The sequence below is a fragment of the Rhinatrema bivittatum genome, chromosome 1 (assembly GCF_901001135.1).
Source record: "Rhinatrema bivittatum chromosome 1, aRhiBiv1.1, whole genome shotgun sequence".
Lineage (NCBI taxonomy): Eukaryota > Metazoa > Chordata > Amphibia > Gymnophiona > Rhinatrematidae > Rhinatrema > Rhinatrema bivittatum.
The window spans coordinates 408330036-408347088 of record NC_042615.1 but is presented as its reverse complement, the minus strand read 5'-3'; the positions used below and the strand labels follow the sequence as shown (position 1 = coordinate 408347088).

The 17053-nt window shown below is 44.0% G+C and overlaps 1 protein-coding gene across 1 annotated transcript in view; it reads left to right on the top strand.

Moving 5' to 3' along the window:
• The window catches only part of DNAH6 (dynein axonemal heavy chain 6), a 3261518-nt gene that overhangs the window by 1685051 nt on the left and 1559414 nt on the right, over positions 1-17053 (top strand). The window contains 1 exon segment of the mRNA XM_029602297.1: positions 667-798. Coding sequence (XP_029458157.1) covers positions 667-798 — 132 coding nt within the window.

Below are 17053 nucleotides of genomic sequence, written 5' to 3'. Positions count from 1 at the left end.
TCCCGCTCCCGAACCGTTGCCACGCCCCGGACCCGCCGTGGACGGCCCCCTGACCCCGGACACGCCCCCGGACACGCCCCCGGACACGCCCCCGGACACGCCCCCTCCCGCCCCTTTCACAAAGCCCCAGGACTTATGCGCTTCCCGGGGCTTTGCGCCGGGAAGCGCAAAGCCCCGGATTTACGCGCCCAGTGCTTTTAAAATCTAGCCCTATGTGAATACTATTTTATTTTAAAAAGGTATGCACATTGGTTAACCCATATGTCCTCTGAAAAGCAGATGTAACTTTGTGTGAGTTAATCTGTTCACATACCAAGCCAATTACCTGTGAATGTTCTAAGCAAATGTATGCGCATAAGTTTTCTTTGAAAATTTGGGATAAAGACTGCATGTAAAAGATATGTGCAGACTTTACCATGAACAATTATAAAACTACCCTCTTTCTGACTTTCACAGGATGTTGGTTTGACAGTTAATCTAGTTAAAATAAGTAATATACACAAAAATGGTTTTGCTTTAAAAACAAGTAATGTAACAGGAAAAACCATAGTACCAAAAAAGCAAATTCCTGCGTGTCTGTATATTTTATTAGATTTAAGAGAGAGTACAATAATGATATATTATATGTGATACAGAGTGTGCATGATGGTTTTGTTTGTCCCCTAGGATGTAACATTTGCAGCAGCTTGTGCTCCTCCAGGTGGTGGTCGTAATCCAGTTACACCTCGTTTCATTAGACATTTCAGCATGCTGTGCCTGCCAGCACCCTCTGAGCATAGCCTTAAACAAATCTTTCAGGTTAGTACATCTACATTCCTTAAGAAATGGATACTATATGTCTTTTTTTTTTTTTTTGCTTTGATAAGCAGCAATATGATATTGTTCTTGATGAAACAATTATGTAGAAATCATTGTATACTTTGGGCTCTTGAAGATGACACATCATTTGAAGAACAATGTCTTTTAAGAAATGTGTTCCAGATAAATATATTTATCCCAGGACAAGCAGGATGCTAGTCCTCACATGTGGGTGACGTCACTGACGGAGCCCTATCACGGGAAAAACTTCTGTCAAAGTTTCTAGAAACTTTTGACTGGCAGCCTGAGGCTACTGAGCATGCCCATCGTGCCATGACATTCTCTGCCACAGGGGGTCTCACTTCAGTCTTCGTTTTTCCTCGCTGCCCTCAGCATCGCGGTGACAGGAGCCCTGTGAGTTTTCTCACTAATTTTGACTGAAAAAGTCACTGTTTTTTCTATTTTCCCCATTTGGGGTCTCACTAAATCTCATTTGTCACTGGACGGTGACAAAAACAATTGGTTCGATTTCTCTTCTCTTCTCAGGATTTTTCATCGACGGCTGTCGATAGAGACATGGCCTCGGGCTTCAAAAAATGCCGGTCTGTAACCGGACCATGTCTATAACAGATCCACATCTTGAATGTGTGATCTGTTTAGGATAAAAGCATGAAATTTCTTCATGCACACAATGCCAAGAAATGACCCCGAAAGGCAGAAAACAGGCAGGAGAAAATGTCACTTTTCCACCTCTAATTAGTGCCTTCACCGTCTACTTCGACAAAATCATCGCCAACAGGGGTCACAAAGAAACTTCTTCTAAAGAAACAGCGAATCGAGGGATCCGGCGATGCTCCATCACCAGTACCGTCGACATCATCGACCAGGTCAGTGTCGGAATCGAGGCTTAAACACAAGCACTGACGTCATCAATCCTCGGTGTCTCCGTCGCTTCCCCACCCCACCCCGGGAGAACTGGCTGTAAAGCGGCACAAATCAAGTGATGCTCTGCTAACCTCCGTGTCCTCGGTTCCCTCGCCTGCACCGTCGATATCGACGTCTGCATCGACATCCCAGTTGCCACCGTCGACGCCAGACTTAACCACCCTAATAAGACAAATGGTGATGGAAGCCTTCCAGGCGCAAGTTCCGGCGTCATCACTGATGCCGGCGGTCGCGCCGATGCCGGCAGTTACGTTGATGCCGGCGGCCGTGCCGATGCTGGCGGTTACGTAAATGCCGGCGGCCGCACCGATGCCGGCTACCGTGCCGATGCCGGCGGTTCCGCCGATACCAACAATGTCACCGATACCACTCACCACCTCGATGGCGGAGCCTCCTCAGATGACGATGTCATTGGAACCATCGATGTTGATTCCTCTCTCGCTGTCACAAGTTCCATCGATGCTAAAACCTTCGATGCCACCAATACCTTCGGTTATGGATCCAATCTCAATGTTTTCTTTTCTTTATACATCGACATTGACCATCCCATCTACTTCACAGCCGAAGTCGGTTTACACGATGGCACCTACCTTACCTCCTCCTCACAAGGCATCGACATCGAGACAAAAGTCATCGACAAAATTAAAACACTCGATGCCAAAACACCCACCTGCATCTTCTGAAGCTCCAAGTGCAGAAGCAGCATTGCACGCTATCCTGACTAAAAGATACCAGGAACTACTTGCTTCCTTGCCAGCTAATCCTGTGGAGGAGGACGTAGAGGACGTTTTATCTGATGACCCTCTACCTAGACCCTCTGGCCTGCCTCCGCTTCCTAGGACTACTCCTACTCAGCAACCTTCCGGATATGACACTTGGTCGGACACTACATCAGAGGCCTCACCAGAGGATTTTATGTCTGATCCCTCCCCACCTCAGGCCAGAAAACTATGACCTCCAGAGGACCTCCAGAGTAAAAATTTGTAACTTATCATTAAAATCATCCATTGTACCTGAAGACTGGAGGATAGCAAATGTAACCCCAATATTTAAAAAGGGCTCCAGGGGCGATCCGGGAAACTACAGACCGGTTAGCCTGACTTCAGTGCCAGGAAAAATAGTGGAAAGTGTTCTAAACAACAAAATCACAGAACATATAGAAAGACATGGTTTAATGGAACAAAGACAGCATGGCTTTACCCAGGGCAAGTTTTGCCTCACAAATCTGCTTCACTCTTTTGAAGGAGTTAATAAACATGTGGATAAAGGTGAACCGGTAGATATAGTATACTTGGATTTTCAGAAGGCGTTTGGCAAAGTTCCTCATGAGAGGCTTCTAGGAAAAGTAAAAAGTCATGGGATAGGTGGCGATGTCCTTTCGTGGATTGCAAACTGGCTAAAAGACAGGAAACAGAGAGTAGGATTAAATGGGCAATTTTCTCAGTGGAAGGGAGTGGACAGTGGAGTGCCTCAGGGATCTGTATTGGGACCCTTACTGTTCAATATATTTATAAATGATCTGGAAAGAAATACGACGAGTGAGATAATCAAATTTGCAGATGACACAAAATTGTGCAGAGTAGTTAAATCACAAGCAGTTTGTGATAAATTGCAGGAAGACCTTGTGAGACTGGAAAATTGGGCATCCAAATGGCAGATGAAATTTAATGTGGATAAGTGCAAGGTGATGCATATAGGGAAAAATAACCCATGCTATAATTACACGATGTTGGGTTCCATATTAGGTGCTACAACCCAAGAAAGAGATCTAGGTGTCATAGTGGATAACACATTGAAATCGTCGGTTCAGTGTGCTGCGGCAGTCAAAAAAGCAAACAGAATGTTGGGAATTATTAGAAAAGGAATGATGAATAAAAAGGAAAATGTCATAATGCCTCTGTATCGCTCCATGGTGAGACCGCACCTTGAATACTGTGTACAATTCTGGTCGCCGCATCTCAAAAAAGATATAATTGCGATGGAGAAGGTACAGAGAAGGGCTACCAAAATGATAAGGGGAATGGAACAACTCCCCTATGAGGAAAGACTAAAGAGGTTAGGACTTTTCAGCTTGGAGAAGAGACGACTGAGGGGGGATATGATAGAGGTGTTTAAAATCATGAGAGGTCTAGAATGGGTAGATGTGAATCGGTTATTTACTCTTTCGGATAGAAGAAGGACTAGGGGACACTCCATGAAGTTAGCATGGGGCACATTTAAAACTAATCGGAGAAAGTTATTTTTTATTCAACGCACAATTAAACTCTGGAATTTGTTGCCAGAGAATGTGGTTCGTGCAGTTAGTATAGCTGTGTTTAAAAAAGGATTGGATAAGTTCTTGGAGGAGAAGTCCATTACCTGCTATTAAGTTCACTTAGAGAATAGCCACTGCCATTAGCAATGGTTACATGGAATAGACTTAGTTTTTGGGTACTTGCCAGGTTCTTATGGCCTGGATTGGCCACTGTTGGAAACAGGATGCTGGGCTTGATGGACCCTTGGTCTGACCCAGTATGGCATTTTCTTATGTTCTTATGGACTTTTTATTTTCCTAATTTTGTCCAGGAAATGGCGGATTCCATCCCGTTCAAATTGCAGGCGGAAAAGGATGACAGACAGCAAACTCTGGAAATACTTCAGTTTGTAGATCCCCCCAAACACAATCTCGCAATTACCATCCATGAGGTGCTCTTGCAGCTACAACAACGCATCTGGGAACATCCCTGCACTGTTCCTGCAGTGAACAAAAGAGTAGATTCTACTTATCTTGTGCAATCTGCACCAGGGTATCAAAAAACTGAACTTCCCCCACCACTCGGTGGTCGTAGAATCTGCGCAGAAGTGGTCCAGAAGAACAAGGACCCATTCATCTATCCCTCCAGGCAAAGATAATAGATTCCTTGATCAAATGGGTCGAAAAATCTTTCAAGGAGCAATGCTGACCTCCAGAATTTCAGCATACCACCTCTACATGGCCCAGTATCAGAGAAACCTCTGGAAACAAATGGAAGAGTTTGTGCCATCCCTGCCTGCACAATATCAAGAGGCAGCATAAACCATCATCAACAAGGGATTAGACACAGGGAAACATGAAGTCCGAGACGCCTATGATGCCTATGAGATGGCTTCAAGAGTTGCTGCATCCGGCATCAGTGCCAGAAGATGGGCCTGCCTCAAAGCCTCCGATCTAAGACCAGAGGTGCAGGATAAGCTCGTCAACCTTACTTGCTTTGGGGATAATTTGTTTGGCACCAAGTTACAAGACACAGTTTAACAATTACTTGAACACACTGAGACCCTGCGACAATTATCCTCTCTTCCGTTTGATCCATCAACACATGCTAGCCGCAGGTCCCCACGAAGGGACACTAGGTGCCCATTCTACAGACAAATGAGGTATTACCCTCCTTCAACCAGACCACGGCCTCCCAGGTCCCAACAGTGACCACAACAGAGGCAACAAAGAACAACTAGGCCTCAACCACCTCTGCAAACCGGACCTGCCACTGGATTTTGAGATCATATCCAGAGAACAAGGCCTCTACTCCAATCCTCGACCAACACTGCCAGTGGGAGGAGGACTGTCCACTTTTTACAACACTTGGACATCAATAACATCGGACCAATGGGTCCTCTCAATCATATACCGAGGATATCAACTCAATTTCATAACCATTCCTCAAGATTTTCCCCCGAGTTCCTCTCATCTCAGCAAAAATCATTTACTTCACCTACAAACAGAATTATCCACTCTCCTGAAAGCCAGGGCTATAGAGTTGGTGCCCCGGCTTCAGCAGGGCAGAGGATTCTATTCCCGTTATTTCCTCATTCCAAAGAAAACCGGAGGCCTACGTCCAATCTTAGATCTCAGAAATCTCAACAAATTTCTAAAAAAAGAAAAATTCAGGATGGTCTCTCTAGGCACCATGCTTCCCCTTCTTCAAACAGGAGATTGGCTTTGTTCTCTGGATCTTCAAGATGCTTACACTCACATTCCAATATTCCCCCTCATCACAAGTACCTGCGCTTCATGGTAGGTCATCAACATTTCCAATACAGAGTACTGCCATTCGGACTTGCCTCTGCTCCCAGAGTTTTCACAAAATATCTGGCAGTAATAGCAGCCCACTTGCACAAGCAAGGTGTCCATGTCTTCCCATATCTAGACGAGTGGCTCATCAGAAGTCAATCTCAAGAAGGAGCTCTGTCTTCTCTCAATCAGACAATTACTCTACTTCACTCCACGGGTTTCTCATCAATTACCAAAAGTCCCATCTTACTCCATCTCAACTGCTTCAATTCATAGGAGTAGAACTGAACACCATCCTTGCAAGAGCCTTTTTACCCGAAGATCAGGCAAAAACACTATCCTCATTAGCAAACTCGATTCACTCCGGACAGAAGGCAACAGCCCATCAGTTCTTAACCTTACTAGGCCATATGGCCTCCACAGTTCATGTCACTCCTTTGGCACAGCTTGCCATGAGGGTTACTCAATGGACTCTATTGGGTCCATTGGATACAAGCCATTCAACCGCTTCATTATCCAATTCAAGTAACCCACCAACTAAGATCATCTCTACTTTGGTGGGCGAACATGGACAACTTGCGCAAGGGCCTACCCTTCTAACAACCAGTCTCACAGATAACCTTAACTACAGATGCATCCACCTTGGGTTGGGGAGCTCACATACACAATCTCCAAACCCAGGGTACTTGGACAAAGCTCGAAGCAACTTTTCAAATAAATTTCCTAGAGCTTCGAGCTATACGTTATGCGCTACAAGCGTTCAAGGATTGCCTTTCACACAAGACTATTCTCATCCAAACGGACAACACAGTAGCCATGTGGTACATCAACAAACAGGGAGGGACGGGCTCGTATCTCCTCTGTCAAGAAGCTGCACAGATCTGGGGCTGGGCTTTGAAACACTCAATGTTCCTCCGGGCCACTTATCTGGCAGGCATTCACAATGTATTGGCGGATCGACTCAGTCGTCAGTTCCAACCACACGAGTGATCCCTGGATCCCTCAGTAGCGACCAGGATATTCCAACGTTCGGGACAACCAACAATAGATCTCTTTGCGTCACACCTGAATCACAAAGTGGACAATTTCTGTTCTCTATGCACGCACAAGAACCAGTCAGCCAAGGACGCCTTTGCTCGCCCTTGGAACTCAGGCCTTCTATACGCGTATCCTCCGATACTGCTCATAACCAAAACTCTAGTGAACCTACAGCAGGACAATGGGTCCATGATATTCATAGCCCCGTATTAGCCTCGACAAGTATGGTTTCCCACACTCCTAGACCTTTCAGTCAGGGATCCCATTTGCCTGGGAGTAGCTCCCACTCTCATAACTCAGGATCAGGGTCGGTTGCGCCATCCCAACCTACAATCCCTATCCCTGACAGCATGGATGTTGAAAGCTTGATTTTACAGTCACTCAATCTTTCCTCCAATGTATCTCAAATGCTTATAGCTTCACGTAAACCTTCCACACCAAAGAATTACTCTTCCAAATGGAAAAGGTTTACATTGTGGTACAGACAAAAGAATATAGAACCTTTCACCTGCTCCACAACTTCTCTGTTAGACTACTTATACCATCTTTCAGAATTTGGTCTCCAGACTTCTTCTGTAAGAGTCCTTTTAAGTGCAATCTCAGCTTACCATAACAAGATGGGAGATGCACCTGTCAGCAGGTTTATGAGAGGTTTAACTCACCTTAAACCACCAATTCGACCACCAGTCACAGAATGGGACCTGAATTTGGTCTTAACAAGACTCATGCGTTCTCCTTTCGAACCCATAGATTCTTGCGATCTTAAATTTCTCACATGGAATACTATCTTCCTCATAGCCATTACATCAGCTAGAAGGGTTAGTGAGTTACAAGCACTTGTCATGTACGCACCCTATACAAAGTTTCTACATGACAGAGTGGTTCTCCGTACACATCCAAAATTCCTCCCTAAAGTAGTTACGGAATTCCACTTGAATCAATCCATAGTTTTACCCACATTCTTTCCAAGGCCTCATTCTTACCAAGGAGAACGGGCTTTACATACTTTGGACTATAAGCATGCACTATCTTTCTACTTAAACCGCACTGCAATCCACAGGAAATCCAAACAGCTCTTTGTTTCCTATGATCCAAACAAACCGGGTAAAGCAGTGGGTAAACATACTCTATCCAGTTGGCTAGCAGATTGTATACAGTTTTGCTATGAAAAAGCAGACCTTCCTCTCCAAGGGCAAGTAAAGGCACATTCAGTAAGAGCAATGTCAACTTCAGTAGCACACTATCGTTCGGTGCCAATCCTTGACATATGTAAAGCAGCAACATGGAGTTCTCTTCACACCTTTGCAGCTCATTACTGTTTGGACAAAGAAGGACGACAAGATTCAGCCTATGGACAATCTGTCTTAAAGAACTTGTTTCCAGTTTAAACCCAACTCCTTCTACAACCAACCTGCTGTGATCTTCGGCTGCCTCATTTCCAACAACACATCACTGTTGCCTCAATATGAAATGACTCAGCCTCTAGCTTGCTAATCACCCACATGTGAGGACTAGCATCCTGCTTGTCCTACGATAAAGCTAAATTGCTTACCTTGTAATAGGTGTTATCCCAGGACAGCAGGATGTAGTCCTCACGAAACCCACCCGCCACCCCGCGGAGTTGGGTCCGATACGTTTTATTATTTTATTTTTGCTTTAGCTTATTGCTACATGCGAGACTGAAGTGAGACCCCTGTGGCAGAGAATGTCATGGCACGCTGGGCATGCTCAGTAGCCTCAGGCTGCCAGTCAAAAGTTTCTAGAAACTTTGACAGAAGTTTTTCCCGCGATAGGGCTCCATCAGTGACGTCACCCACATACACATGTGAGGACTACATGTGAGGACTACATCCTGCTGTCCTGGGATAACACCTATTACAAGGTAAGCAATTTAGCTTTATCGTAGGACAAGCAGGATGCTAGTGTAGTCTCCTTGCCAACATGTCCTGCCTAGGCTCTGACAAAGCAGTGAAGTCACACAGTAAAGGGCTGGTTGCTATAGTTACTTATATCAGTTCCCCAATTCTATGGCTTATAGGCTTCAATGGGCAAAGAAATGAATCAGGAATGAAAGCAAATTGGATGAATAATATTTTGTTTCATTCTTGGGACCCACAAATGAAGCAAATAGGACCCATTTGTTTCTGAATGCCCAGTCATTTCAAATAAATACACATCCCTAGGAGAGAATTATTTGGAGATAAGATTAAGGATGCATTGGCTCAAATTAAGGACCCCTGTGCTTTGCTTCATACTCTCCCCATTGCCTCTCCATACTCGCCCCCCTCACCTAAGAGGTATTTGAGTGAAGCAGCACTGAGGAGGTGTTATCCTCTATCCTGCATCTTTTATCCCTTATCCCTGTCAGCAGCAGGGGCCTCATTTTTTTCTTGGTCAGTAGAGGGCCCCAAAACCACAGCAGCACATCAGCTAAAACCTGAGGTAGAGTTTTGACTATATATAGGAAAGTATAGCCAGAATTCCAGTATCCCTACTAGAGAATCTTCATCAGGGGGAGACCAAGACTTTGGCCCATAATAATCTCAGACACTTGGGTTTTCAGCATAATCAGAAATGGATCAGATTACATTTGTTGGAAACCCCATGAAATTGCCTTCTCAAGAGCTCTTGATTTGCTTCTCTGCATCAGAACTGCTGCAAATTGAACTCTTCCCTCTTAGAGCACCATGCAGCCAAACACGTTCTACCAGGGGAAAGGGACTTCCTAATTCCAAAGAAAACAGAGGGACTTCATCTAAGCCTAGATCAGACTTGTACAAATTTCTGGTAAAGAAATATTTCAAGAAACATGGGGGTAACCTGCACGGAGCGGCAGTTACTACCTTGGGAAGCTTGCAGGGTAGACTAGATGGACCATTTTGGTCTTTTTCTGCCATCATTACTATGTTACTATATATGTTTAAATAACGTGCCAATATTTTCACATTTTACCATCTATCTTCTTGGACATTGTAGAATACTATGTAACACATGTAGTGATATCAAATTCACTACCACGAGTTTTCTTGGTTAATAGAGCATCTATATCATAATAAAACCCTCTTTTGTAAGCTTGTTTAGTACATTTTCATGGATATCCAAGAAGATAGTTGGTAAAATTTGAAAATATTGGCAAATTATTCAAACTATATCGGGGATGGAGAATATAGATTTTAGAATGGCATTTTCATGAACAAGAAATTTAAAGTATATATTGTGTCCTGCAACATTGGGAGAAACAAAAATTGTGAGTTGTGGCTCTTGGAATAGTTTCTCAGACTGGGGAGATAGCAGCTATGTGTTGCTATGTCCCCAATCACTGTTATTGGAGACACAGCAGGACTCAGTATTGGTCTGATTTGGCCCTCAGAATGGCTTCTGGGGTCTAGGAGGCAGCAGCAGTTTGGTTGTTGAAGTCTGGCCCAACTGGCAGTGTTGGGGGCACAGCAGATCTGAGTAATTGTGTGTTATGGCCCTTGGAATAGCTTCTTGGGCTGGAGAGACAGCAGTAATGTGTTTGTTTGTTAAAGTGACTCAGTATTTAAAGTGATTCTGTGATTTTTGGGATAATGTTTCCCAATTTTGACCTTTGTAATTTTTGGGCTATCCATCTTCCTCGCTTCTTCTCTCTTCCTCCCTCCCTCCATGTCCCATGTTATCGCCCTCTGCCACTCCTCCCTTTATAGTTAGCCCTCTATTATCGTTCATCGTAATTTCCTCCTTCACAGTTACTTGTAAACCGACATGATGTGTCCTACGAATGCCGGTATATAAAAGCTCATAAATAAATAAATAATAAATAAATATTGGTGTGTATTGCCCTTGTAATGGCTACTCGGGCTAGGGAGCCTGTAGCAATCTATTTGTTGAAATGTGGACCCAGTGATATTGCTGGAGACACAGTAGGACTCAGCATTGGTGTTTTGTGGCTCTTGGAAAGACTTCTCAGACCAGGAATAAAACAGGGTTTGTTGAAATGTGGCCCAACAGGCAGTATTGGGGACACACCAGGACTCAGCATTAGTGTGTTGTGGCCCTCGGAATGGCTTTTTGGGCCGGGGAGACAGCAGTAAAGTATTTGTTGAATTTCAGCCTAACTGGCGGTATTGGGGATATAGCAAGACTCAGCATTGGTGTTTTGTGGACCTTGGAATGGGTTCTTGGGCTGGGGGCACAGCAACAATGTGTTTGCTGAAGTGTGGTGCAACTGGCTATGTTGGGGACACCACAGAACTCAGCATTGGTGTGTTTTGGTCCTCAGAATGGTTTATCAGGGCTAGGAGGCTGCAGCAATGTGATTGTTGCCAAACTATCGGTGTTGGGGACACAGCATGACTTAGTATTGGTTTGTTGTGGCCCTTGGATTGTCTGCTCAGCCCAGAGAGACAGCAGCAATATGTTTTTTGAAGTGTGGCTCAACTGGCAGTTTTAAGGATACAGCAGGGCTCAGCATTGGTGTTTTGTGGTCCTCAGAATGGCTTCTTGTTGAATTGTGGCCCAACTGGCAATATTGGGGACACAGCAGGAATCAGCATTTGTGTGTTATGGCCCTTGGAATTGCTTCTTGGGCCGGAGAGATAGCAGCAATGTGTTTGTTGAAATGACTCAGCATTGGTGTATGTGGCCCTGTGAATTGCTTCTCCTGCAGCAGAGACCCTATCATTGTATTTTTTTCAAGTGTGGCCCAACTGGTCTTACTGGGGATACAGCAGGACTCAGCATTGGTGTGTTGTAGCCCTCAGAATGGCTTCTTATGCTAAGGAGACATCAGCAATGTGTTTGTTGAAGTGTGGCCCATCTGGTGATGTTAAGGATAGAACAGGACTCATTATTGGTGTATTGTGTCCCTTGAAAAGTCTTCTCAGTCATGGGAGATAGCAGCAATGTATTTGTTGAAGTGTGGCCCAACTGGTGCTGTTGAGGAAACATCAGGACTCAGCATTGGGTTTTTTTGGCCATTGGAATGGCTTCTTGGGCCGGGGAGACAGCAGCAATGTGTTTTTTGAAGTGTGGCCCAACTGGCATTGTTGGTAACACCCCAGGACTCAGTATTGCTGTTGTGTTGTGGCCTTAAATGTGTTTTGCACCCTGGAGACAGCAGCAATGTGTTTAAAAGTGGACCAACTGACAGTTTTGGTGATACAGCAATAGTCAGTTGCAGCAATGTGTTTGTTGAAGTGTTGCCCAACTAGAGGTGTTAGGGACACAGCAGGTCTGAGCATTGTTGTGTTGTGGCACTTGGAATGGCTTCTTTGGCCTGAGAGGCAGCAGCAATGTGTTCCTTGAAATGTGGCCCAAATGGATGTGTTGGGGACACAGCAGGACTCAGCATTGGTGTGTTTCATCCTCAAAATGGATTTTCAGGCCTAGGAGGCAGCAACAGTGTTATTGTTGAAGTGTGACCCACCTGCTATGTTGGGGACACAGCAGGACTCAGCATTGATGTCTTATGGTACTCGGAATAGCTTCTGAGGCCAGCATGACACAGCATTGGTGCGAATGGACCTCGGAATGGCTTCTCAGACCGTGGAGACTGTATCAATGTTTTTGTTCAAGTGTGGCTCAACTGGTGGTGTTAGGGACACAGCAGGATTCAGCATTGGTGTGTAGTGGCCCTAGAAATGTCTTCTCAGACAAGGGTGACAACAGCAATGTGTTTTTGGTGATATAACTCAGCATTGCTGGGTTGTGACCCTTAGAATCACTTCTCAGGCTAAGAGGCCCACGGCAATGTGTTTGCTGAAGTGCAGGCCAGCTAGCATTTTTGGAAGACATAGCGGATCTTGGCAATAGTTTGCTGTGGCCCTCGAAATGGATTTTCAAGCTGGAGAGACAGTAGAAATGTGTCTGTTGAAATGTGGCCCTACTGGCCATTTTGGGGATACAGCAGGACTTTGCATTGGTGTGTTTTCACCCTCAGAAAGGCTTCTTAGGCCTTGGAGGCTGCAACAGTGTGGTTGTTCAAATGTGGACCAAATGGCAGTGTTGGGGACACATCAGGACTCAGCATTGATATATTATGTTCCTTGGAATGATTTCTTAGGCCAGGGAGATAGCAGCAATGTGTTTTTTAAAATGACTCAGAATTGGTGCGTATGGCCCTTGGAATGACTTATTAGGCTGAGGAGATATTCGCAATGTGTTTGTTGAAGTGTGGGCCAACTGGTAGTGTTAGGGGACACAACAGGACTCAGCATTGGTGAGTTGTGGCCCTAGGAATGGCTTCTCAGGCCAGGGAAACATCAGCAATGTGTCTGTGGATGTATGACCCAACTTGCGGTGATGGGATCACAGTAGGGCTCAGCACTGGTGTGTTGTGGCCCTCTGAATGGCTTCTCAGGCCAGGGAGACATGAGCAATATGTTTGTTGAAATGATTCAGCATTGGTGCATAGGGATTTCTGAATGGCTTCTCAGGCCGGGGAGACAATAGCAATGTGTTTGTTGAAATGTGGCTCAACTAGTGGTGTTGGGGACTCAGCAGGCCTCAGCATTGGTGTGTTGGGTCCTCGGAATGGTTTCTCAGGACAAGGAGACAGCAGCAATGTGTTTTTGATGTGTGGCCCAACTGGAGATGTTGGGGACACAGCTGGACTCAGCATGGGTGTGTTGTCCTTGGAATACCTTCTTGGGCCAGGGACACTGCAGCAATGTGTTGTTGAAGTGTAAGCCCTACTAGTGGTACTGGCAATACTGCAGGAGTCAAAAGTGGTATATTTTGGCTCTCAGAATTGCTTCTGGGACTTAGGAGGCAGTAGCAGTGTGGTTGTTGTGTGTGGCCCAACTGGCCATGTTAGGGACTTAGCACGACTCAGCATTTGTGTGTTATTGTCCTTGGAATTGTTTTTAAGGTCAAGGAGATAGCAGCAATGTGTTTGTTGAAGTAACTCGGCATTGCTGGATTGTGGCCCTCAGAATTGCATCTGAGGCTGGGAAGACTGAAACAATGTTTTTGCTGAAGTGTGGCCCAACTGGCCATGCTGGAGACATAGCAGGTCTCAGCAATGGTTTGTTGTGGCCCTCAAAATGGATTCTAGGGCTTAGGAGGCAGCAGCAGATGGATTGTTGAAATGACACAGCATTGGTGTGCGAGGCCCTCGGAAAGGCTTCTTGGGCCTTAGAGACCGTAGCAATGTGTTTGTTCAAGTGTGACCCAACTGGTGGTATTGGGAACACAGCAGGACTCAGCATTGGTGTTTTGTGGCATCGGAATGACTTCTTGGGCTGGGGAGACAGCAGCAATGTGTTTGCTGAAGGGTGATGCAACTGGCAGTGTTGGGGACACAGCAGGACAGCTTTGGTGTGTTGTGGCCCTCAGAATGGCTTCTTGGGCCAGAGAGACTGCAGCAATGTGTCTGCTGAAGTATGGCCTCACTGGGGATATGTGGGGGACACAGGAGGAATCAGCATTGGTGTGTTGTGGCCCATAGAATGGCTTCTCGGGCCAGGGAGACAGCAGCAATGTGTATATTGAAGTGACTCAGCATTGCTGGGTGGTGGCCCTCAGAATAGCTTCACAGACCTGTGACACTGTAGCAATGTGTTGCGGAAGTGTGCCTCAACTGGCAGTGCTGGTGACACAGCTGGACTCAGGATTACTGTGCTGTGGCCCTTAGAATGACTTCTTGGGTGGGAGAGATAGCAGCAATGTGTTTGTTGAATTGTGGCCCAAATGGCAGTTTTGGAGATACAGCAGGAATCAACAATGGTGTGTTATAGTCCTCGGAATGGATTCTCAGGCCCAAAAGACAGCAGCAAATTGTTTCTTGAAGTGTGGCCAAACTGACTGTGGTTACAACAGGACTCAGCATTGGTGTGTTATGACCCTCACAATAGTTTCTGGGGCCTAGGGGGCAGCAGCAGTGTGGTTTTTGAAATGCGGCCAACTGGCAGTGTTGGGAACATACCAAGAATCAGATTTGGTGTGTTTTTGTCCTCTTACTGTCTTCTCAGGCCTAGGAGGCAGCAGCAGTAACTGATGGTATTGGGTACACATCAGGACTCAGCATGTGTGTGCTATAGCCCTCAGTTTGGCTTTTTGGGCTGGGGAGACAGCAGCAATATGTTCCTGCTGAAGGAGGTTACAGATTTCCATCTCAACCGTGTATATTCCTGCCTACTTTCTTCCCTTGGCCTCATTCCAGCCAAGGGGAAAGGGCGCTGCATACACTTGATTGTGAGAGGACCTTGGCCTTCTACCTGGTCCAGACAGCAGGTCACAGACAGTTCACATAGCTCTTTGACTCTTTTGACTCTAACATTATTAAAGGAGTTCCCTTTAAAATTTACTCTTTTGACCTTAGAACACCATGTCACTTAAAGTTAACACATCAACGCTCCTAGGAGATGATATATCATTGAGCTCTGTTAATAATTTATGAGATCAGAACCACTCAATAACTCAGGATTATGTTCTGAAAAAGAGGAAAACAATTTTTATTTTACATGGGGAAAGTATATAATTAAATTGGTTTAGTTTAGTTTTAGTTTAGTTTATTATCATTTATATACCGTTACATCAGACATGCCTTCACAACGGTTTACAAAGTCAAAACACATTCAGAAAATACAATGTTTTGTTAATATAGTAACAGCTAAAAATTACAAAAGATGAAGGTAAATAAATTAGCTGTTAAAAGAAAAGATAAAAGCAAATAAAATCACCTAAGAAAAAGTCTAAACAGGATATCATATATTAGATATAAGTAGCACTAAAGAGAAATAGACCTAAATATTAAAATAAATAAAAATTGAATTGATATATATATATATATATATATATATGTATACACCTTTTTTTGTGCTGACCTTTTATGGCTTATAGTAATTCATTTTCTTTTTTTTATTTTCTTTTTATTGAATTTTTCAAAATGATTGTAATATTACATTATAAATGGAAACACAGGTATTTGTAATAATTACATAATCAATTTTCATAAAGGAAAATAAATTTCCACACGTTAAGCTCATACCTGAATCTAAAAAGGAAATATATGAGCTATTTGGAAGAAATAAAGCGGTTCAAAAGATATATAGGGATGTCTATCCCCAAATCAATTAACAATCAGAGATTACACACTAGAATATATACTATCTACTTCTAACCAATTTCTGTGATAATGGGGGTGTGAGAGGCCAAGGACATTTGGAGCTGAGAAACTTCATAAAAGACATATTTATGATTCGAAACATAAATCTCACATCTACAAGGAAACTTAACTATAAATTTAGCACCAATAGCTTCCACATCTGCTCTTAAGCTCAAGAAGTTTTTTCTCCTAAGTTGGGTTATCCTTTGCCAGGTCTGGATAAATCCAGAGTTTCTGGCCATGGAAAAGCTGTAGACGTTGTTTCAGAAATAATCTCAGGACTGCATCTCAGTCAGATGTAAAAATAAAGGATACACTCAATATAGCCCTTGTCCTTATTTCAGTGTCTAATGACATTTCCAATATTTCAGATACACCAATTGATGTCTCTAATACTCCCTCTTCAGCTGGAGTACCAGATGTGGATTTTACTAGCAAGCAAAAAACTTTAGAGAGAACCGGCAAATTTTGCTGCTGCATCTTCAGTATTTGTATCAAATATTTATTAAACATTTCTTTTGCAGAAATTAATCTAACCATTGGGAAATTCAGCACCCAAAGATTTAAATATTTTATTGTATTCTCCATGTATTCTTTTTTTCATTCAACAGTTCTGATTTAATAAATCTCTGCTGGAAAGGCTCAACTTGCTCTAAACGTTTTTCACATTGTCTATATTTATTTTATTCTGGATCACTGAATTTTCCAGGTTAGAAAAACTCTGTTGAGTACACATAGGGGTAGATTTTCAAAGGGTTGCGCACGTAAAATAAGCCAGAGTTCTAATCTTCATGCTGCTTCTTATGACCTTGGGCAAGGCAAGTCACTTCACTCTGCATTGTCTCAGATACAAATTTAGGATTTCTCTTACTAAGGCTTTTTAGGCCATTTACTACACAGTAAATGACATAACATGAGGTATTTATAATACCTTGCATTATTCTGCCACTGGCAAATCAAATAACACTGCTTGCTTCAAAAATTGCAAGCCATGTTATTTGAGTCAAAGATAGCTATAACAGAAGAGATGTAGCTAACTTCTCCTGGGAGCATCAGGACATTAATGCTCCCAGGGCCCTATCTTAAAGAAGCTGATTGGCCCACAGTAACCCACCCCCCAAGGTGCAGAAAAACACTGGGGGTCTACTTGAATC